Here is a 25,207-nt window from a genome sequence, read left to right as displayed (position 1 = left end):
GTAAATGCTGTAGTACAAGTTTATCAGCATGTGGTATCTCTCCTTGTTAGTACACACACTAAATTCAGTGCAACATGCAGAAGCTGAAGCTATATTCTTGGTCTCATTTGTGCATGCTTGCATGCATGTATCATTGTAATGTAGCTCAAGCAGTTGATTGTCAGTCTGATATAGACAAGGAGAAATTAACGTGCAGCATAAGCATTCTGTTTAAGTTATGGCTCTTGGTCTACCAACTCTGATGCTACGTTACAGACGTGTAATTTCGCTGTTCTTGCTCAGCTCAAAAATATAAATGAAGTAATATTTTTAGATTAACATAAAATGTGAAAGCGTGTAGATAAAAATGTAAATCACTAAGCGGTGTTTCTGATAAAGACCGGATTGGGGAAAAATAATTTATTATAAGTCCTCACACAGAAGATATCTTGGAATGTAACTTCAGAAGTCATAAAATGATTGTTTCAACTGTGGAAATACTGTTTGCTGTTTAAATAAAATCTGAAGGTATCAAAGTTTAACATTTGATTGCTGAACTGTGACAACATACCTCATTTACATCATCTAATTTGATCATGTTTCTGTTGCACTCTAGTCCTATAGAATGTTTAATAACGTCTAGATAGGGCAAACTGGTTAATGCGTTTCTGACAAACATTACCCTTAAATGTAATTAAGCATAGCTACAATGTTGCGTGGTCATTTGCGTTGTCAGGCGGCAAGTGCTGTCTCAATAACGGGTTTCGGGAATAGCCTCATGGTGGCACTGTTTCTTCTTAAAAGAAGTTGAGGTTCCTCTCAAGTCTCAAAAACTGAAGTCTGCTGCGACAGAAGATGCGTTATGTTTTTCAAAACGTGTGGTTTAAGTTCAGTGAAATGAATCACTTTCAGAAGGATGTAGTTCCAATGACAGATAGTTACAGTGATGCCTTGACGAGCTGTAATGGCAGTATACCTACAATTTGTTGTAGACCAGAGCTGGCCTTAAAGTCAGGTTTGTTGCAGGGCAGCAGGGTGTAATTGCCAAAACAAAAAGAAGCAGATACTGTATGTCATCCCCTGCTAATGACCACAACATTTCTTACCCAGTAATCTGTAACAAAAAGCCACATAAACGACCAGACTGCACTTAAGTACACCACTAAAGAAAAAATTGGTGGTACAAAATTATTCCAGCCAATTGAGTGGAAATGACAGAGAATAATATGAAGTTATCTTTGGCAGGGAGATGTGTGTTTGGAATGTCACTAGTGGACAGTGCATTGAGAACGCAAAGCTTCCTTATAGGCATACAGCCATCTCTGTAAGTATAGCTACTTTTCGTGGAATATCTTTGTTCGTTACAAGAGGAGCTTTTCTTTTTTTTAACATGATATATTTCAGAAACATACAATTTTAAATGTATAGATCATAACATGCTTAATAGGAGGGGGGGGGGAAAACCCTGATTTCAATATAAGTAGTTTTATGTTTATTTCTCCCTTTTTGACTTCCTTCGAAGAAAAGAACTGAGGCTTATGTTCCCCTGAAGTAATTAAATAAAAATGATTCTTTTTAAGCTGCAAATGTTTGGAATGCAGTATCAATTAACTTATTTTAAGGTTTGGTCATTGGGTAGCAAAGTGAAACTGTCTTTACTCTAGTCCTGTGTTAAAATTGCATGGAAACTACAAGTTTAATACTGGCTTTATGGCGATGTATTTTTAGAAGTAAAAGCAGTCTAGCCAAACATTGTGACGCAATCTGCTGAAGGTCTTTGTTTCAAGCGTTTAAAGGTTTTGATGCCTGACTACTGACCTCCAAAAGACTGCTGCTCTGCCTTACTTTGAAAGATACACTTTCATTCATTGCAGAACTCAGGACAGATCACTTATTTTCAGAGGCCAAATTGCTTGAAGTATTACTTCAGATAATTTCAAGTGTCTGCTTTGAACTGTATCCAGGTATACTAGGCATCTAGATGTTGGAGTGTGAGGGTGTGTTTGAAATACATGTATGTATATGATTGAGTAGCCCAGCATATATGGATTTGATTCGGAGAGATGGCTCATTTCTGGATATATTAGAAAAGCAGCTCAGGGCTCCTAGGTTAATTACAATGCTGTCTGTCTTCAGTGAGGAAGTCTAGGGTGGAACTAAACCTCCAAATGATGAAAATCTGGGACCTCTTGTGACTCAAACTGTGGCCAAATTCAGAATCCAAATGTTTTAAAGCTTCCAGAAGAAACACTGTTTTTCATGACACTGTTTTGGTTGACATGATGACTTCACACGTAGTTGTTAATGATGAAGAGAGAAAGCTTGGGTAGATGACCAAATAAAAATTATAGAAGAAACACTTCTTAATAAATGTTTTTACATATGTGTGTGTATATATTAAAAAAAGCATAGACTGTTAAAGAAGTTATATAATTTTTGTGCCTATGTTTAAAGCATATTCTCTTTACATGTGCAAGTATATGCATACACAAAAGAACTTCAATTATAATGTAACAGAGGTGTGGTATGATCTGCTTTCTGATATTGCTTAATTAGATTTTAATAGTTAGTTATGGGGGACTTCTGCAGAACAGGAGGCAGATCTGACCTAGCTGAATATCTAACATTCTCTGTACGTTTTTGTGGAGATCAGAGGTAGAATCTTCTTTCTTACCCTTCAAGTAGGAAAACCAAATGCTTTTAGGAAATTGTTACTTCTCCTCTATTAAAAGTAAGCTAAACCTAACTTTGGCTAGATAACTATTTTTGTTCTACAACTTGGGCAAGATGGCTAAATGAAAATAGGAACATGTAACAGGAAAACGGTCTTAGGAAGAAGACCAAATGTTGCTGGGAGGGAAAACTATTCTTAAAATGTAACCTTTAGGTCTTTGTAATAAATTGGGCTTTTTGTGAGGGTTTTTTGGAGGATGGAGGTTTTTTGTTAAGCTAGTTTTTTTGTTTTTTTTTAGTCTGTTGTAGGGTTTTTTGTTGTTCCATGGTAAATGATTGCTTGGGGTGTAATAGTACGTGAGAGAATATAATTTCCTACAGAATGTTGTTGTCTAGAAGGCTTAGTTCACACTGATTTTTATTTTTTGATAGCATCACTATTTAAAATCCCTGCTTTATTTTTAGTTAATGTTTTAAACTTTAATTAAACTACTAACCTATCTGGTCTAGTAGGTTCCTTTTGTTCAGCATACATGATTCAGCTATGAATGCCAGATGTCAAGCAGTGCAAACTGAGTATTTGCTGTTTGAAATGAAGTTTAACACCAGGGTCAGCTCTTAACTATTTGTGGATCTTAAGCAGAGTGGGATTTTCTCAGAGGACTAACTGTGTATACAAATCTTCCACGTCTAGCCTAATTTAAGAGTAACAGTAATTACAAATAGTTTCTACTGCTAAGTATTTCTGCCTCTAATTCCTAGTATCTGTGGAGATACTTGTCCTATTCCCAGTTATTTATGCTTCTTTTGTTTTCAGGCTTCAATTAGCTAACTGATAGACCAAGAATTATCTAAGCAAAACTGAATGTACAAAGAACTTGTAGGAAACAAGGCAGAATTTTCTGTCTGTGATATTTTCTTCTGACTGCATGGTTGTTCTCTTAACTTGAAGGATAGTACATACTTGTAAATTCCATTTGAGGTTGCTGCTTATACATTTATAGCAATTATGTGTACAATTGCAGATAGATCTTACACAAAATGCAAATGTCCTTGCGTATATAAAACATGCAGCAAAAAAGAAATCTTCATAGTCACTCTGCACTGCTGTCATCTCTGTTCCACAGTACTTTGCTATGTGTCTTTTTGTATCTACATGATTGTTGAGAAAGAATGAATCTTCTGGACACTGGAGCATTTAATGTCGAAATGAAGACTATCTCATCATGGAACAGAAATTCTTCTTGGAAAATAATGGAAAATTATGAAAATATTTATTATGGATCTTCTGCATTTTCCCCTGAATTATTTATCTTTATGTACTCCTTGATAACTGGAGCTTTATCAAGTATTTGGAGAGAGACAGGGCCTCTCGGAGAAACAAGTCTCAAACTGTTTAGCAATTTATAATGGAAGTTAACACCTTGATTGCCTCTAAAAATTCTAGTATTAGGGCAGGGCAGATACTGCTTTCAGTATGAAGCACATCTAAGCTGTATTCCTATGTTAAATTGATATATATGTATGTGAAATACTTGTGTCACTAGCAAAATTCTGTAGTCTTGCATATGCAGTAGTCAGTAATGCTATAAGTTTTGATTATAATTCCAAGTATGACATGCATAATATGAAAAATGTGTGCCCATTTGTGTAGCTCTGTATGCTGACTCTCTTCTTTCCATTTGTACAGTATTACCACTGCTCATTCCGAATGACAGGTGAAGGCTGGCTTCTTTGTTGTGGAGAATATCAAGATGTTCTTATTATTGATGCTAAGACTTTAGGTGTTCTTCACACTTTATCATCATCTCAGTCTTCTGATTGGATAAATTGTATGTGTATTGTACACTCTGCAAGAATTCAAGGTATACATTGTAGATGTATTTATGTAGGCCAATTAAATTGTGATAAAATACTTCTGTATACATAGTACAATCCTACTAGATATAATATCCAATCATGTTTTACAGAGTTCTTATGTACAAGATATTAACATTTTATTGGCAGCGCTTGAGGTGTTTGTAATAGTCCTAATGCTGGTCATGCCTCATTTAATGTTTCTGAAAGAGAAAAACAAGCAGCCTCTACACTGGTTGCAAGCAGCTCATTTCTTGGCTATAAATACAAACTAATTTTGTAATATTGGGGAAATAAAGGACACAAACCCACTGTTCTATGCCTGCTATTAAAATGTATCTGATTGGATGAAATAATTATTCACTACTTGCTTGCATGTTTTGTCTTTCTGTACACCAATTAGTTATTTTTGTGTAAAATTAATATTTCATCTAAACAGTGTCCTGCAGAATCCATGTTTTAGTGCTGTATAGAACAGCAGCATCTATGCCAAGGTTCTGTTTTGGCATTAGGTGCTGTTTGAACTTGGTTTCAAGTTGACTGTCTCACTGTTAACTTTTCACAGAAGACTCATTGGTTGCAATGTCTGTAACCGGAGTTCTTAAAGTGTGGGACCTATCTTCGTCTTTGAATAGCATACAGGTAAGTTTGTATGAGGTGTGAAACATGTCAACATTCAAACTACTGCGTGTAGTAGTGTTCTCAAGTGAAGGATACATCGAAGCAGAATATGAATAAATTAATCTTCTGGATATATATTAAACAGATTGATTAATTTTGTCACAAAATTCTGAAAACACACCCTCATGTTACTATTTTAAATCAGGTGGGCTATTAGACAGCTCTTGCCTTGACAACTGCAATGTCTCTTGCCCAGGCTTCTTGTCTTCCCGTGTTTCATGATGCTGAAGTTGTAATGCTTTCCTCTTGTCCTGATAATGTTAATTCTCTTAACCCCTTCACTCTGTCCTTTTAAACTTAAGGCTCCTCAAAATCAGTCTTTGTATTCCCTCTTCACCCTTGTTACTTTCTTTAAAATGGTCCTTTAGACTTTATTTTCTTCTGTCTGTTTCTACAATGCTGTGTTCACTTGGGAAAGACTTCCTATGTTAAGAGCCCTATTTCTCCATCTTCAGCTATGCTATTCTGTACCAACTTTTCCATGTTGATACTCTCAGCAGCTGTCACTTGACATGCAGAAGTGTTAGAATTAGAATACAATGTAGTGGGTTTGAATTAAACTCTGAGAGCTAGATTCACAAAGGGACCTCTGTCTTACAGCTGAGTACTATGAATCATCAACAGAAATGGCAAAATGTCAACAATCTTCTCTGAACACCCGTAATAGATTACTGCCTTGCTCGATAAACTGCAGCGCATGCTGCAGCACTACTTGTTAACGGGTAGAATCAGGCCCCTCAGGAGAGTGTGTCAAGGTTGATACCATACTAGTGCTTTTGGTTTATCTGAAGTGGTTTTTTTGGGTGGGGTGAAGTGGGTGTCTTTTTCAACATTCCTAGGAGAAGAAATACTATCATGCTGTAGAAATTCTGGGAACTGGAACAACTGATTACAGACATCAGAGAAGCATATATGATACAGTGCCATCCTTTAACTGCCTGGGGCTTTCTTTTAGGAAGGGAGGAGTGCAGAGTTAGTAACAATCAGGCTACTTTATATTTAAAAGAGCAGTATTTTAACAAATACTGTTGGATATAATCAGAATTAGAGCTGCAAGTTGTAGTGAGACAGTGGTTTGCGGTTTGATAGCCATGATTCAATGACCAGCATACTTCTCCCTTGAGTTGTTTTGATACTGTTGGTATCTTTACAAAACAGAGGATGTCAGTGATATAATCAATAATTAATAAAAATAATCCTAATATAATAATTTTGAGCATGATGGCCTTTGAGAAGTCTGTTATTCACACAAGAAGGGTGAAAACATATGTTTTTAAACCATCCGTACATTCAGCTATATAAAGCTAAGAAAATTAATTACTTTTCTACTACATTTTAGAGTTGTTAAGTTTAAACAAGACATATGACAACACCATATGTCTCAGACTGTCCTGGTTGCAACAAGGATGAGATGGAAAGCAGACTATTCATTAGCCATTCTGAATCTGATACTGTCAGTTTATAGGTTGTTGTAGCTATATTTTTGACGGAAGAATACTTAACAGTTATTCATTACAGCAGATGCTATTTATGACCTACCTTTAATCCTTCTCCATATTCATTATCACTTCTTTAAGTGAGATCAAGGTCTGAACCATGCTGAATGTCTTCTGTTTACATGTTACTTTGAACTTTGCTGTCTTTCTGTCTCACTTCTAATTAAGAATTATATGTTGCTTTGCATTTTGAAAGTGTATGTTAACAGGGTTGTTTTCAGTGGGTTGTTTCTATCCAAAAGTAAAAGCTCAGATATCTAGAATAAATCTTACGGCTTTCTTCCCATGTGCTATAAAGGAGAGACAAAGTGTGTGTGAGAAGGAATCAAAATCTCTGGACTGTATAAATTGTCGAGCAGTACGGTTTTGTACTTACACTGAAAGGCTCCTTCTAGTTGTGTCCTCCACATGCTGGCAGGTACATTATTGAGCATTATACTTTATTTTAATTCTGTTAATAATTTTGAAAAGTTAATGTGACTTTTACATGCAGATACTTGTTTTTCTCCTCAGCTTAATGAAAATTTTCACTAATTGTCAGATATAATAGTGCGCTGTATCCCTTCTCTACTTATCTTAATTGCCTGACTGAGATGAGGTGTTTATTTTTTATTAATGTATTTCTGCTTTAAAAGTTTAACATGAAATTGGCTGGGTAGAAAGGGGATTACTTTCAGTATTAGACAGCTTTAGAAAGGGGATTACATTATTAGTTTTAGAGCACTGGATGCATTATAGTCCCCTGCACAGTGCATTTCAAAAGGAGACAAAGATACACAAAAACTGTTTAAGTATGACAGAAGTAATCACAGTTGGCAAGCCCTCAGTAACCCAGGGGCCTTTGTTCCTTCAGGGCCAATAGCCTGAGTTCCACTAATAGTAGCCAACAAAACTAAAGACCCCAGACTATATAACATTTTCTTGTAGATGTAAAAAATCATCATCTAGTTACCGAAACCATTATTAGTTTAAATTTTAGTTAAACTGAACTTTACTGTTAAAATGCTATATTTCTTTTTCCTAGTGTTATGACATTCCTCTTAAAATAATCCTGAGCTATTAGTGCAACATATGTACCTGATCCAAACACCACTGTGGGGGTGGGGGATATGGAAGGGCAGGCAGACAGACAGCAGTGACAGCAATTTCATGTACATCTGAGTCAACTTTGAATAATACAATTTTAGGGTATCCTTGAGATTTCTCTTGGGCTATTTAAAAAAAGTTTCTACAAAAAAACTGATAAAGAAATTCCATCAATAGAATGGATAGGCTTTTCAGGGAAAAAATGTGTAACATGCATTGTTTTAATTTCTAGATGTTTTTCTGTAGAGGTGCATGTTTCTTGTAATATCTCCATTTGCGTTTGAATGCTTAAATTTTACTGTTTAAAGTATTGTTATAGATACATAAGTCATGTTGGATTTCCAGTGTTTGTTTCAATGAATTTAAAGCTTTAAAGCAAATTATGATGAGCTTAGTCCTGAATTAGAAAGTATGTGGTATGTAGCATAGCAGAGATTGACATCTGTGTTTAGAGTGGCTCCTTAATTCTGCAGTAATGAAAATAGAGCAAATTAGCTAGAAATTAGCTAATTAATAGTAATTAGCTACAAGAAATTTGTAGAAATTCTCATTCTGAAATCTATTTCCTCACAATGTTGGAATAAATTATAAAAATATGGCTATGAATACTCCCTCTATGAGGCCACTAGGAACACGAACAAGCAGACAATATCCTAGGTTGCCCTAGTCATATCCTGTTTCAGCTTAAAATGGGAAGGTCAGAGGAAGCAAACGAGGCATAAGTTTTTTTACCAGCTTTAGAAATGGAAATGAAAATTCTTGCAAGTAAAGGGGATTGTATGTTCTTTGCTTTTAATTAATTTGTGAAAAAGAAATCTCCGCTCCCCAAAGAACAACAGAAAAAGTAATCTTTAAGATATGTACTGTGATTATGCCAGCAGATCATCTTGTTAAAGAATACAGACAGAAATATTTATTGCTTCTATTGAAGTCTTCCATGTCATATTTGTGCTAAACTCATTATCTATCTCTTCACAGGAAATTAATAGTCCAGTAAATAATAATAATGAATACAAAGCAAACCAAGCTAAATCCCATCCAAAATGTCCTAATGTAACAGAAGGCTCTAATGCTGCTTTTATTGGCAGTTTCTTTGTCTTTGAAATACATGGTTTGATTCTGACTTTGCAGTAGTCTGATAGTTGAAAACTGCTTTGGCTTTAAAAGACATAGTCAAACTACAAAGAGTCAAGCTAATGTTCTATTTATTAATCCATTGGCCCAAACCAGCTTGAATTAAAACTAATGTGCCAGTACTATTTGTTTATATTTTATTGTTTTTCTGAGCTTAGGTCTATGACTATTGTGATTTCTCCTTGCTTTGTACTGAGTTCTGTAAAAGTGGTCAGTGCTTTGCTGGTGGAGAAGTACTAGCAGCTTACAGACTTATCATCTGGACAGAAGATGGCCACAGTTACATCTACCAGCTGCTAAACAGGTGGGCTCAGATGGGAAATTCACACAAAAAGTTCAGGTACAAGATGAACTCTGGGAGGTTTATTATGGAAAATCTCTGCATGTTGCAAATGATCAAAAACCAGAACAAAACCACTTTGGCACTCAAAGATTTACTCTGAGTTTGACAGCCCTCAGTCTTTGTTTGACACAGCAGGGAACATAGGAATAAGATTAGCCATGTAGAACTTGGGCAGCTGGTGCTGTGATTTCAAAAAGTCGCTTGTAATTACTTATTTGGTAACTTCTAATTGAACTTGTGAATCTTGGATGTTACTGTTCTGCTTTCTAAAAAAATATGACTTTCTAAAGCTTTTAACTTTTTTTTTCAAATTATGCAGTAGGCTTTCTAAAAGCATATATTCTGCTGATGGGAAAGTGATGAAAGAAACTGTTTATCCTCATTTACTCTGCTTTACTGGTGTGAAGGAAAATAAGGTAAAGTCATGAAGGTTTACAGTAAGCTTCAAAAATTCATTCATTATTTGTTTGCAATTACCTGAATGATGCCTAAAAATTGTTGAATTCATCAACAGATTTAATTGTTCTATGAAAACAAAGAGCAAGACTTCCCTTCATTTTAAAATTTTTACTTAACTTGCAGATGCTTATAACATGTTTTTGTCTTAAATTCTAGCAATATTTACTTTTTTCATGTGGCAAAAGATTCCAGTGCTTTCAACTATAGATAGGCTAATTGTTGAAGTGATGTTTTTTCTAATGTTAGCAAAAAGTTCAGAACTTTTTTTTAAGTTATGTGGTCTAAAATAGCTTTAGAAGCTTTTACTTTCACGTCTGTAAAAAAAAAAAAAAAACAAACCAAAACAAAAAAAAAAAAAACCCAACTGAACAACAAAAGAGCCAACCCACAAGCAAAATGTAAGCAAGTTGCTTAGTTCTTGTTTTGTTAAGAAATACATGCATGTTTTGGTGTAGCTACATAAATACGTTGCTTCCCGTATGTATCCATCCTAAATTAAAGGAGGTTGAATATGTGACACTTCATCCATAATACGGTGAGCAGACTGACAGTACCCACAGTGCATAAAATTAGACACACATGACTTCAGAGCCATGGCCTGTACTTGAAAAAGCCTCTAAGATCAAGAAAAGCGGAAGCTGAAAAAGTAGGTGATCTTTATACTTCTGGTTGAGAATTCATGTTTAGCCAAGCACATCATACCAGTTTCAAATACAGAAGTTACTGCTTAGACAAAGTAGCACAAGCGGGCTCAGCTATGTTGGAAAACCTGCAGCTTGACTGACGTTTTGAGTATTCTTTGTATGACCACAAAGAAATAGGTAAGGAGAAACAGTTAATTTAAACGAGTAAAAAATTTCTTAGAATTAAGTAGGAAAAAATAAAAATCAGTGGCAGGGGTTCTTACTTTGGCAAAATGGAGCCAAAACAAATATAACACTTTTTTTCTGTAGCTTTGGTTCTTGTTTTCTTGCTAAATCTTATCACTAATACTGTTTATGAAACAGTAATCATTGGAAGATATGGATTTAATCACTGCCTGCAGTTGCATTAGTTTTATGTATATATGCATGAGACTGAGACCTCAAACAGGTCTTTAAACAGTTTCTGAAAATATGCAAGAGACACATTTTTACTTGTACCTGACTAGAAACACTGTCAAATCTACGACTGTGTAAGGTTTTTCAGTGTTCTTTTTTCTTTCTGTTGATAACTATAGGCTCTTAGAAAGTATTTTTGTTGCATACTCTTGTGAAGCCTGACAGATATAATTTTCAGTTGAAGGGCAATAGCACAAGCCATTCAGTGTTTCCCCCAAATGCTGTGATCTAAAATCAGATAACTGCTGAAGGATGCCAAAAGATCCGATAGCATGAAGGAAAAGAAAAAGCCAAAACACATGGCTTGGCAAATTATAGGGTTGTAGTGGTGGTAGGAAGCTCATACATGCTTCTCCCAAAATGTATGCATTTTTGAAATAATATCACCTGCCCTTTTCTAATATATCTGCTTTAATATTTACCTTACTACTAACAGATATGTGAGACAACAAAACTGCCAATGTGGTGATCTGTCTTGATCTTCATTCTTAGATAATAAACTGAACTGCATTGCAGTACAGTTACTTATTGTGGAATTTACTCCCAAACTTCAATGTTGTAAATAAGATATATCCAGCATATGGGGATGTTATTAAAATATCTTGAAGGAGCAAACAGATTCAATCTGTGTACACTACCTAAGTAAAGATGATGTGTGGAACAAACCTGTTTGTGCTGATGACCTTTCATCCCCACTTTCTACAGTACACGGTGTGCTGTAGGGTTTTTTTGGTGTGGGTTTTTGTGTGCTCCTGCACATATCTTCCCAGTTTACTTTCATGCAAAAATGATCCTGATTGGATGCTCCAAGATAACTCCACAACACAAACACTTCCAAAGTACATGCCTGGTGTAAACTCTAATATACTAGTGTAGAAATACCTGGAGTTTATTTTTCTTGACTTCTGTGGGAGTTTTGAGCAATTAGAAGCTTCCCCTTAGACATCTCACCTGTTTTTATAATAGTTGAGAACAAAGCTTATGTAACAACTAAGCAGGATGTTCTTGGCAAGTCACTGGTAGATTATCATGTAGTTTGGTTGTTACTGATGTGGTAATATAGAATTATCTGTGGTGCTACGCTTATGGACAAAGAAAGCCTACAGACTTCTAGTCTTCATGGGAGAATAGAAACATGGTGTTTGTTAAAGATAAATACACTGTAATAAGTTTTAGCATTGACTAAATGAAACTAGGTACCTGTCAGTAAGTCTGTTTATCAATTATATTGTACGTCTGTAGTTCTCTTTCCAGATGACTGAATGATGGTGTTTTAGACTATTACCTATCTATGTAAAAGCATAATTCTTACCTTTCGTTATTTGTAGCAATTTAAGCTATCATGATCGAAGTTTTACTGATTTTTATTTTTTTTTTTTTTTTTTAATGTGAAGATTATCAGTTTTTCACTGCATCTTTCTCAGCCTGGTCTTGGTACTTATGCTGCTTTTTTTCATATTTTTCAATAGTATCACTGGTGATACTATTGATAGATTCTCCATTTAGAGACAGTGAACCTAGGGAGCCCTCCCATTCCACTTTCCGTTTGGGATGTAGGCTTAGCCAAGCATACTGGTAAAGCAGAGGTGATCTTCAAGAGGCTTGCACCAAGCAGAGTAGACCTGGTCAGAGCAGGAGTTAGGGACAGGTGAGGATTCAACCATTGTTTTATGTTTCTACAGCTTTTGGTGTAAAAACAACAAAAAAAAAAACCCACACCACAAAAAACCAAAAAACCCCACAAACAAACAAAAAACCACCCTTTGAATTTGCAATTATTACATTACTTTAACAGCTCATTTGTATCAGAATAATTATTTCCTTTTGTTTTGACAGAGTTTTCCTTTTGTCATGGGCTTCGTGAATGAAAGGAAGGAGCCTTTCTATAAGGTTCTTTTTTCTGGTGAAGCTTCAGGAAGAATCACTTTGTGGCATGTTCCTGATGTCCCTGTGTCAACATTTGATGGTTCGCCAAAAGGTCTGGCAATTCCGTGCCCTTGATAGAGTCCTTTTAATGATGTCTTCAAGTCAATTTTAATGAAAACTTAAATTCTCATGGAAATATTTTCACAGTAGAAGGTGATGCTCATTCATTCATTGTGTGATGATTGCCTGTAGTTAGGAGTGAGACACTAACAAAGACGAGTGTCTAGAAAATCTTCACAGAACTGAACATATAAATGTTCCAATTTCCTTACCATCTGCCCATAAATGTTCCTTTACCATGTGTCATGAAAATTTTCTTAGCTGGGCCTGCTTAAGGTTGTTCATGGAGAAGTATAAAAGAAAGGATTTAGTGAGATGTGATCTAATATTGGAATAGCAGCTGCTGACTTTCCATCTTTAGGCTGCAGGAAGGATAGCTAAGGAAAATGATAAAGAGATGAAAAAATATATTTTGCTTTGGATGTTTATGGTTTTTAATAATAATAAAAAAAATTCCTAAACACTTCTGATTTTCTTCCCCCACCCCTAGAGATCCCAATTACAGCAACATGGAGTATTCAAGATAACTTTGATAAACACCGTTCAATGTCAGAGGGCATTATTGATCATCTTTGTGCATCTAAAGATGGAATCAAAAGTGCAGTTGTCAGTTCCTCTGTATACATACCCAGTCTTGATAAGCTCGTGTGTGGATGTGAAAATGGGAGAATTTTTGTAACAGTAGGTTTAAAAACTGCAAGAGCAAGACTTTTGGGAAACATCTCTTTTGTGAAAGGTGAGTTTTAACAATTTTTGTTCAAATTCATCTTAATCAAGCATGGAAGATTGCATACTTCTGATATCCCCTTCAGTGATCCCTGTAAAAATTCTTTGAAAAACAAGTGTGACGCTCAGGGATAGAATGAGCAAAATGGAAGATTATGATGCCCTCTCTCCTGTAGCTGATATGTTAGATCACAGCTTAGTACTACCAAGGTACTTTGCACTGTTAGGACTCCTGGAATGGCTGTTGGAATGGAGCCACCTGGAAGTGAGATATGTGGTATTTCATGATGTGGGCAGTAGTCATCTTTGTCATTTTTGCCTCTAAAAGGTCATTCTGCTGAAGGAATAAAAACAGTAATCTCTGTAGATGAAATTCAGAGTGAAGACCTTTGCCCTCCCTGTTAAGAACATGTCCAAATTTCTTTGATCCTCATGTAAAGGATTGTTGTATTTAATTTTTTGAGTCGCCTGACTTTCAGCAAATACAGACTTTGAAATATAGAACCCCTATTCTTAAGGAACAGAAATAATTTATGTATCATCTTGTTCCAGATAATCTACCTTATAAGGTTCTGAATGGTCATAGTAGCAGAGTCACTTGTTTACTTTATCCTCATGATAAATCGGTAAGATTTGATCCAAGCTGGCTGTTATCAGGGGGCCAGGATTCTGTCGTGATCTGCTGGGATATATTTACTGGAGACATCTTACACCAATTTAGCCTGCAATCTGGTCCAGTGACAGAGCTCTTGCGATCTCCAGAAAACTACAGAGTAAGTGAAAGTGTAACAAATAATGTATAAAAAAAAAATAAATCTTTATACGTGTGTGTATGTGTATATACATATGAGATAAAAATCTGTCTGGCAATACTTTTATCCTGCAGCACTTTATCCTTAATTTACATTCACTTAATTGTATTGCTTGAAAGTTGCTTTTAATTTCAGGGGGTTGATTTCTTGTTGGGTTATACCTACAGTGATTCAGAAAAAATGATCCTAAACCAATGATGTATTATATTGAAGCACTTGACATTGTTTGCCACTTTTTATATCATGATTATCAATCTGTATGTTATTCTGATTATCTCCTAACTTCTGAAGTTGAAAAGTGTAATCGGTTATGCTAGGGGTTTGAACATAGTGAGAAATTATTTGGACCAGTAGTATTGTAAGCTAAATTTGTATGCTTGATTTTGGTTCCTGACACATCCTTGTTAGCCATTGCATGTAGGCTTTTGTGGTTTATGAGATCTGGAATAATTTCAGGTGTTTTTCTTTAAGTGAATTTTGAAGTAAAAATTAGAAGACTTACTGTACTCTGAATGCTCTATGAAACTTTGATGAACATGTTCTGTCCCCATGGTATTCCATGGGGCTGGGCTTTAATCTTTTTCTCCTTAGAAAGCCTGTGAAGACATAGTTGATACTTATGGTTGACTTAGCTCACTTATGAGCCAACACAAAGTAGTTCAAAAGATGTTTTGCAATGGCTTAGGTTCTTAATGCTTGTAAGGCTCCCTTTAGCCCTTTTTCTGGAAACTAGTTAGAATTTAAAGCCTGTTTGGGTGGTGTTTTGGTTTTCTTTACAGGGCTGAATTTGTACATAAGGGTGAATTCCTTCATGTGTCACCAAAAATTACTTGCAGGAAAGGAATGCTTTGCTGAATCAGGTCCATAGAATGTGAAATGCAGTTGTAACATACCCAATTTTTCATTGGAAATACATTGCTCTTGGCTTTTGTGTCATAAGACCTGACATAATTTTATATCATGAAAACAGCAGTTTGGTTTAAAGGTTAATTTTTTTACTGCTTTCTCTTTTAGGATGACACTTACTCTATATTTGGTTATATAATTACAGCTTTGATAAGCCAAGTATTATGAATAAATGTTATTAAAATTAATATTTTTTTTAAATTTGAAAAATCAGAGGAGATTATATGTTTTCCTGTCAGGAGATCAGTTGTACAGCTAGCCTGTTAGCCCACATCTCCAACTTGTTTTTGAAATAAAACAGAGTTTTCTAAAATGGGTGTTTTCTGGAATAGAAATCGCTGGGCAACTTTTACCAGGCTTGTTCAAATGATATGGTTATGACTGGGGTTACAGTATTGAAACTGAAGTTCTTTATGCTTTGCAGTTAAAAGACAACAATATAGTGTGCTGCGTGTGCAGTGATCACTCAGTAGCAATTTTACACCTTCAGAAGAGAGTATGTCTCTTACATGCCAGAAAGCATCTGTTTCCTGTGAAGAAGATAAAATTTGACCCTGTTGAAAATCTGCTAATTGTTGGATGTGAAGATGATTCAGTTTATATCTGGGAAATTGAAACAGGTAATAAAAAAAAAAAATAATATTCCCCCTGTGTTTACTTTCCTGCAGTTTTGTTTGTCATGTTGTGTTATACAAACCTAATTTATAGAAGACCAAAGCAGAAATGCTAACACATTGAATATATTTATAGAGTTTAAACGTTATATAAAAAAGCAAGAAATAAAGACTTCATGTGGCTCCAGGTATGTCATGAATAAAATAAATAGCTTAAGTCAGATCCTAACAATCAGATGATTAGCTGACATTGCAGTGAGCAGAGTAGAATATTTCTGGAAGCTATAAATAAAGCTAACGTTACTCTCTTTAGCTACTAAAAAGAATGACATTTTGAGTCCTAACAATCCTAAGTTAGACCATGAAGTGTTCTGCTTTCTTCAGCAAAATCATAATTTGAGAAACCTTTTGAGTTAATTGATAATCAGTTAACAGTGGAAGATAATTGCAAAGCTCACAACTGTGTAGTTAGTTAAACTAAAGCTGAGTGTTTCAGGTTAAGCGGTAGATTGCCAGGTGATTTGAGTGTACAATGCTGATTTCACAAGGGGAATAAACATAGTTATTTGAACTCTGACAGACAGAATTATTAGAAGCTGTAATGGTACTATATATTACAATACAATGTTTTCATGTGATTCAGAGCCATGTGTCTGGGGGTGGCGAGAGGGGGTGGGTGGGTGCATAATGAGTCTAGAACCACTGAAATGCACAGCATATTAATGAAAACAGTTTTACTAATGTAACTCTTGAGATCGCACTTTACAACACACTGTGTAGGCTGTCTGCTTTGGACAAAAGTCCCTTGTTTTAAAGTACAAAACATCTGTATTTAGTGAAGAAGTTGGCAAAATGAGCACAACATAAATTAAAAGTCTGTTATGTTAGTAAGCTATTTAATATCATTAATCTGGCGTAGTAAATGCCTTCTGGTACTTATTTTTTTTTCTGAAATGTACTGAATTGCTGCTTTAAATAAATTTAATTTATTCCAGACTTTTATCTAACAATATAGTCAGTTAAAAACCATAGTTCTACACTGGTGTTTTCCTACAGCTACTCAAAAATAGGAAGCTCTTTTATAAAGTGCTCCTATTTTTGTATTGTAGTTTGAGATTTAAAAATTCTTTTAATCTTTTTTGTTCAAAAATATCAATAAAAAATTGAGGAGGTGTGACTGGTAGATTGTATGTAGTGTTGTACTTATTTTTCTTGGTTGCCTTATTGTTGCTGAGAGGGTATATGACAGTTTGGCTTAGAATTTTAGTTTTAGTTGCACTGTTGGGGAAAAAAAAATACAAGGTCCCAGTTTCAAAAGTAAATACTGGACCCTAAGTTAGGGTGCTCTAAACTTATTATCCTGCTTTTATTAGTAGGTCTTTCCTGCTTAACTTTGAATTTTCTTTTCTGGTGAATCTAAGACTATGTGTAGTCTACAATTTATGTAGATGCATGATATTACAGTTCTGAGTGCATTTTGTCCAGTCAGGTGGAGGCATGGGTTCTACCCTTCTGATCAGTCCTCTTTCTGGAGGGTTTGTGGGTCTCTTCTTATCTTTTCATTCCTTTAATTGCTTCATTTTACTAGTCGCTGTTGGCACATCTGCAATATTGCAAACTACTTTCCTCTTTTACCTCTAAAAGGAAGAATGTTTCCTCTACAGTGTGTTCTGTTCTGTTCCTAAAGGTATTACTAGATCTCATGATTACTTCCAGCCTGTAATGACAGCATGCACATTTTCCAGGCGAATAGTATTTCTGCTCCATAATTATATCTACCCCATACTTTAGCATAATGTAAATAAAACAGCAAAAATGAGAAATTAATTTGATTCTTGTCGTTGCCTAACTGCTTGTTTTGTAGCAATTGCCAAAAAGTCACCTTTACTAGTGGTAAAATATTAAAGGTAGAATGGAAAGTTACTGTACTAGATCGCTGTTGTAACTACAGGGAAACTAGAGCAAGGAGCTGAATGTTGAGCAACTATTAATACATGTTTTCATGGAGAAATTGGTAAAAATGCTACCAATTTCTACCTTTTCTATCTACATCTTCATTGCTTTTTAAAAAATGAATGTTAAAAAGTTGAGAAATTTAGGTGGAGTATATAGAATGTTTTATTTCACAGCTAAAAAGGACACTTCTCAAAAACACGTAAATAGGCTGTTTCGTATGTGTCAGTTTTAGAGTTGAGACATCCTTGAAGGTCATCATATCTAAATGTTTATTAGTATTTCTTGTAGAGTGAACTTCTAACCAAAGGATTAGTGTGCGTTTGAAACTCTGCAATATAATTGAGCAAATTTAGTAAAGGACCACAGAATATTTTGTTTCATTATAAATCTCTTGTCATAGCTATCATTTTAAACTGGTATCCATGTTATTTTCTACCAGAACTTAATAATGTTAAAAAAAAATAAATAATGAGATTAAAGCTCTAAAACACCAATGTTGAGCACGCAGTAATTATTTTCCATACATACTACTTTGATGCCTTTGCTATTGATCCATCATAGTCTGTGCTGTTGTTATATTTGTAGGATACAGTGTAACAGCTCCTCAGGTGCTCCTATGATGTGAATTAAGGTTTAAGTTCACAAGGTGGCAAGTCTTAACATGCTTCTTGACAAGACATTGTGTTTTAAGGGGACTCGGACCCCACAGTATGTCAGCACAACACTTGATTCTCTTCTTAAAAAAAAAAACCAACCAAAAACCCAAATAAACCTCTCAAACCAACCAACAAAACCCCCCAAACTTTAAGCCAAAATAACTATGCTAATGACGAGAGTATAGTTGAATTCATCATAGTACAAAAGGTTGAATTCTTAACGCTTATTTCTAGAGCTATGGAGGCATTAGTTCATCTCAAAGCCTATCTTTAGCAGGACTTGTTGCACCCTACTGTCTGCAGGAGGACAGTGGTGTACAACAGAACTGTTCTTCTGTTGTGCGCTGAAGGGATTATGTTTTGTACTTCCCCATTTTTAAGACAAACCTAGCTTCTTTATTTTCTTTGGTCTAGATTTTTCATGGAAAGTGTGTATACTCTGGTTAAAATGTAAAGGTTTAAATATATTCCTCATCTGAAAAAAAAAGTGCAAACTCCAAGCTTTTTAACTTTTTAGCCTTTCAGTATTCTTGTAACTTCATGGAATGTATACTATTAGCTAGAAATAGTGCTGACAGGTCATAGGGATTCCAAACTTCTGGGGCAAGTAAATAATTGCTAAATAATTCATTCTGTCAGTTTAAAATTGAAACTTTTGGCTGTTGATTTGAAGAAGTCATCTGTGTAGACCTGAGAAAAGACAGTTCCATGTGTGGTGTTAGAGAAGGCCAGGTCTGCACTGCTCAGAAAGGTATCTTGCAGGATTAAATGGTACTTCACCAGTGTATGCCTTGGGATTAACTCCTGACAGTGGGGATACTTCTATCCCGAGTGTGGTGCAATGAGGGTCTTCCTTAGTTTAAAAACAAAACAAAAAAACCCACCCAAAACCAAAAAACCACCAAAAAAAGCTTTCAAACAAACCCCCTCAACAACAAAAAAACAAGCAAACACTAATTTCTTTCCTAGATCTCTGGACAGTAAATACTGTGGAGTGAATTCAGTGTTGCTGCTGTATATGCGTAACATGGAAGAAATTACTTTGACTCATTCTATAGGCCAAAATGCCAATTGTTGCACTCAGTATAAGAACTAATAGTTTCCATCACCATACAATGCCCAAGGCAGCCCAAAGAAGTCAAGGGTCTGCAGAGAGAATTTAAATCTCAGATGCAACTTTATTTAGTACAGCTAGATGACTTCACACTGAAGTATAGTGATTTTTTTGTAAATTAATGAGATTTAGTAGCATAGGATTGAAATGGTACCACAGAGACAAAAATCAAAGTATTTTAACTGTCTCTCCTTTAGCTGTAAAAATTGCTGCCTGTTTCAAAATTAGAGAGGAAGTAAAATTGATGCCACTGCTTGTGTATATTACACATTCAGAAAGGGTGCAGATAGCTAAAAGTGTGGTTTCTTTAATTGCCGTTTCTGTATCTTTTATTACTAGTATAAAGCAAGAATGAGAGCTACAATTGATACCTCTTAAGCAATAGCTGGAACACAGAAAAGGGTGCAGTTATTTTGCTACATTAGCCATTAACAAATTTTGTTTTGTTTCTGTTAGGTATTGGTAACTAAAAGATGCTATCTAGGGTGAATACCTGGGAAAGCCTACTAAGATGTACTGTAGCTGGTTAAAAGTTGAATTATATCTGTATTGTGGGAGAACACAAGTGGTCATAGCATGGATCCTTGAAACTGGCCTGTCCCATATCAAGAGCCATGTAGACAGATACCGAGTGACACTCGGGCAGAAAAAGCATTGTTCAACTGTATGGGAAAGGTGTACACCGCATCACAGACAAACCTGCAGAAACACAGCAGCCTTTCATTATGATTTTCATCTGTTGATGAGGCAAATGAACAGGCAGCTGTGTATAGTACTTCTTGGCTACACATTTACCTGTGAGCATGTTCTGTGACTCAGTTAAATAGAATAAAGTCTATGGTGGTAGCCTTGTGCTTGGATTCCATTTCAAAAATGGACATAAGGTAAAGGTTTTGTTTCTGTAGTCAAAAAGTGGTTTTCTTTTATTTTTCTTCTGGCTGTGAAGGTAGCTTGATGACTGAGGATTTGCCTCTTTAAGTGAAAGTCAGTGGAGGACCTGATTTTGTCAGACTCGTATATCACTGTTTGCAGTTCAAAAAAAATCTGAACAGTGTTACTGTATTAGAGTTAATGGATAACTGGGAAAACAGCCAGTCTGTTTATAATTTCAGTCTGTGGATTAAGGAATTTCCATGAACATTTCAATATTTACACTGTTGTAGTCAGCAATAACTCTGTGGAATTTGACAGATGACTTTACAAAAGTTTAGGGGCATCGAGTACCTATGACTGTCTTTCAGTTGTACCACTTTAGCTCCAAAACTGTCTTTCCACCAGGTAATTGAGAGATGACCCCTTAAGCAGAGGAAGGACTTACTATACATAAGTTCATCATCCAATTTCCTGTAACAGTCTGACACACTTTTTTGAAAAGTATTTAAAAAAATTTTTGTTCTTTAGCAGGCTTTTGTTAATAGGTTTTTTCTACTTTATGGGGTGGTTGTTATACAGATGAAAATTGAAGCCAGTATTACTTCATGTGCAACTTGTTGTACCCTCTCTTCATGAGATTGCAAAAGCTGCCTTATTTTATGTAGTCAATGGGAAGTTGCAGGAGTACATTGAGCAGCCTTTATTCCACATAAATAGGCATTTCGGCATATTTATGCTGGAATGTGTTAAATACCAGGAGTGTAGTTGACTTAAACTGGAATTCAGGAATTAGCCTTATCTAACTTGAGACTTCTGTCTATACTTAAGACACCTATGAGCTAGTAGTTCATGTCGGTTTTGTAATAAGCAGGAGGAAATAGGAGTAAGTAAAAGTCTCTATCTTCTCGCCACTGACTACAAGGGCAGTCTAAAGAAGGTGTGGGGGGCAGGGAAAAGCTAATTGCCTGCTGCTATTACAGGTCTAGAATAAGGCAGATTGAATCCCATTGTTTTAGGCCTTTGGTTTAGAGTGCCAAGTAAAATTATTCTGTCTTAAGTTTAAATGTTGTTGCATGTGCATGTGGGTAGTGATATAGAAAACCATACAGAAGCCATGAACTATGTTTACTGTGTTTTACCTAAATTTTAATATATGGATACGACAACTTTCCATTGCAGTGGAATATCTTTACATGACGATAAATATTGATTTAATAATACATTTAGAACATTAATAGAGCGTGTGTACAGGGTATGTTCCAAACTTATGTGTGCTAGAAGACAAATATGAAAATCAATAACAAATTTTATTCTAATTAAAGTGTAGAATATTTCTTCCAATAGCCACCACTTGAAATCCACTTCAATAAGGAAATTAGCTGTTATCTATATGGTTTTTACATTTTCCTTAAGCAGTCGGTGTCTTTGCTTTTTTTAAAAAGATGAGTATCAGTATGATAGCATGTAGTAACAAAAGATTCATGGAGGTTTTTTTCCTGTATACAGCATATGGTAGCGTGTCTACTGAGCCATGTTTCTATCCAAGAAGTATTAAGAGTGAGGAAGGAGTGGGTAGACTTTGTTCAGAGGTAGTAATCCTCATTTATTAGAGGTAGATTTAGTCTTTCAATTAGTACTAGTTTAATATGAATTTCTTGACATGCATCATGCTCACACTGCTGATTTTCTGTTATTTCCTTTTGCCTTGTAAGTCTTGTCCTGTTTTATTGGTTTACAGCATGCTTGGCGTGAGTTTAAAAATAACATCACTTAATAAAACTTTGTTCAATTATAATATGTGTTTAACTTTACACTGGCTACTTTCTATTTTTCATAGTCACTCAGGGAGCGCAAATTTTGAGAACTTTCTTGCGTGATGCTAGCCCAAACACAGAAACAAAAATTGAAACACGCCTAAAGAGTATGCCTGCTGTCAAGATCTCCTGTATAGTCAAAATTAAGTGTATACTTACAATCCTTACTAGAAAAGATCAAAATTGTTGATAAAAAATAGTTTGGATATGCGTAGTTAACCATGTTTTTGGAAGACTGTGTCCAGTTCAGTCAGTCAGGTGGCAGATAGTTTGAACCGAGAATGTACAAGGTATTAAGGCAAAAGAATTGAGATGTGTTTGGGCGTTACTGCAGTTCACGTTGAGAAGATGTCGTGGCTCAGTTGTCTTACAGGCTTATCTGAATATACTGGGTATTGTCTTACTGCATTGTTTTCTATGACACTGTCATTACTGTTATTGCTAATATGCTATATTAGGATAAATTCAAGTACAGATACAGCTCACTTTAATTCATAATCAGTGTAAACAGTACCACATATGACAAGGAGAATCTGTCCAAAATGCAGAAAATGTCTTCCTTTGATCTTTTTCAGGGGGCCAGTGAGGGTGCTTTTACACGTTAATGTAGTCGTGCCATTTATTATTTTTCACTACTTCTTTAGAAGCTGTTTTTTAAAAAAGGCTTGTGAGCTCTAAAACTGAAGTTCAGAAAACTTTGTGCTGTGTTCGAAGCCCCTAGCATGGGGGAACTTGCCTTTTACATACAAAGGAACAATTATTTTTTTTATACACAGCCTGATGTATTAATTTTGCAAAAATACTGAATAATCTGAAAAAGTATCCAGTCCTTCAGGAACAAGAAACTCCATTAATTTTTCTGATTGAAAATATCTAACACATTTTTATAAAACAGTTTAGATAAATTACTCGTATATCACTTTCAAATTCAGTACAGGTGGTTTTTTCCCATGTTGTGCTTGCTTTCTGCATAAGAGCGATGGTGATCATAGTGATTTGTTTTTTTAGTATTTGATCTGTGTTTCTTTTAATGACAGTGGTGATTTTCCTGTATCTGCTTGAAATGTGCAATGCTGGGAAATGTAATTCATCAGCTGATACTTGATTATAGATATTACAATAAGCTTTCTATTAAGTACTTGCTTGACTTCCTTTTTTGATGACTATCCTCACCTCTGAATTGTTTATGGAGGCTTATCTTTTACTTGTTAATATTCTGTAACATTTAATTATGTACGAGATAAATTAATAAAAAATAAAGGGTGTAAGTAAAGTTTTCTACATAAAATTGAATTGTTATAGATAATAAAGTTATTAAAGTACAGTTATATAACTACACTTAGGAGATGTGTTCGAAGGAAAATAAGTTTATGAAGTTAAGCTTTGAAAAGCTCAGAGGTGTTAAGGTTAAGACCATTTTTGCAAATCTAATTGCACAAATTGGATTTGTGAAATTCTGCATTTAGCTTTCTTTTCATGTACCTCTGAACTCTTGAGGTTTATTACTAAATAAATTTGTATAATATTTTGTTTTTATTTACACTGTTTAACATGTATGCTTTCCCTATTTGTGTCCTGTTTGAATCCTTTTCTGAATATAATACTTTTCTTGTATTTTGTTTCTATTTGTGTTGATTATCACTGAGTGCTTAGTAACAATATTTCTCCCATTTTCCAGTCAAGTGCAGTAGCATTACAATTGTTTGGCTTCGAACTTCTGCATCTAAACAAAGCAGAAATCCTAAAAATGACAGTGCTTTCTATAGAATAATTCTTGGAATGCTCTAGGGGTTATGTAATTTAAAAAAAGTTTTAATGTGTACACTGCAGCAGAGGCTTGCATAAAAGTGCCTTCTACTTCAACTCAGAGATTATTCTTTGCTATTACTACCTGTCTTTGCAAACTTAGAATTACATTGATACTTCCACATAACTTCCTACTTGTGTATAGCTTGGGGTTTTTTTAATAGAGGTAAGGGAAAGACTATCACTTTGATTCACTGTGATAAGATTGACTGTATGTATGTCATCACGTGGGGTGCATTCTGTATAGACCTTTCTTGATTGAGCAAAGTTAATGGTGTTTCAGTTAAAATTGTCATTGTGGTAGGAACAAGACATCAGCATTGACAGTGTATTTCACAAAGTGTGATGTTCAGCTTTGAGTCCATACTTCAAGGCATGAAGACTTTATGCAACACCCATGCGTTTCATGACTTTAGCCTGAACAATAAAAGTTTTGAAACATTTCTGCTGAGAAAAAAACAAAACCATCTTACCACCTTAAGATATCTGTCAAGTGTAGAAAAGTTTAGCTTAATCATTTAAAAACTACACAGGTGTCACTAAATTAAAACAGGCATTTAATGAGATTGGCAGCCCTCATAAAAATATGCAGCATCTAACATTAGTCAAATTCATCTGTATGATCACTTCTATCACAAAAATCTTTAAAAAAATAATTAAGAGCTCAGAAGGACTCTGAAAATATTTCTTACAATGTTAATGCCACATTGAGTAGTTTAAACTGTTACATAAAACCTGTTGTATTTCAGAAACATCTTTGCTGTGGAGAAAATGAAATTACTCTGCATGTAGTGGTCTTATAGATCAAACCTTTGATCATATTGATGGTCAGGCATGCTGGAACACTTTCAAACACTGTTTTATACGTAGTTATATATGCTCCAATATTTTTATAATTGATGCTAACAATAATAAGTCTTCTAAAACATCTGTTAAACTCTGTGCAAGTACTGCATGAGTTGCAGAATATGTGATATTTTGTTTGGATTTGGTTGTGGGGTTTTTTAAGTAGACCCTCACTTAGTATGGCTGAAAACTTTTCTCATCTTGGAAAGAAATTAGGAGTTAAACTGTTTAGAAGACTGAGACTTGGGTTTCATCGGGTGGCTGTGAGGAAATAAATTGCACAGTTTTTA

General features: G+C 35.0%; 1 protein-coding gene across 2 annotated transcripts in view; it reads left to right on the top strand.

The window, feature by feature from the left end:
• WDR72 (WD repeat domain 72) overlaps nt 1-25,207 on the top strand; it is a 129,061-nt gene that overhangs the window by 14,283 nt on the left and 89,571 nt on the right. For both annotated transcript variants that reach the window (XM_005435496.3, XM_027800146.2), the window contains 10 exons: nt 1,225-1,303; nt 4,343-4,517; nt 5,075-5,151; nt 6,985-7,104; nt 9,065-9,210; nt 9,569-9,665; nt 12,645-12,786; nt 13,285-13,530; nt 14,073-14,293; nt 15,663-15,858. In XM_005435496.3, the coding sequence (XP_005435553.1) occupies nt 1,225-1,303; nt 4,343-4,517; nt 5,075-5,151; nt 6,985-7,104; nt 9,065-9,210; nt 9,569-9,665; nt 12,645-12,786; nt 13,285-13,530; nt 14,073-14,293; nt 15,663-15,858 (1,499 nt within the window). The remainder of the gene's footprint in view (nt 1-1,224; nt 1,304-4,342; nt 4,518-5,074; nt 5,152-6,984; nt 7,105-9,064; nt 9,211-9,568; nt 9,666-12,644; nt 12,787-13,284; nt 13,531-14,072; nt 14,294-15,662; nt 15,859-25,207) is intronic.

This window comes from Falco cherrug, chromosome 7 (assembly GCF_023634085.1).
Source record: "Falco cherrug isolate bFalChe1 chromosome 7, bFalChe1.pri, whole genome shotgun sequence".
NCBI classification, from domain to species: Eukaryota; Metazoa; Chordata; class Aves; order Falconiformes; family Falconidae; genus Falco; species Falco cherrug.
The sequence above is the reverse complement of the archived record's forward strand: the minus strand, read 5'-3'. Positions and strand labels throughout refer to the sequence as shown.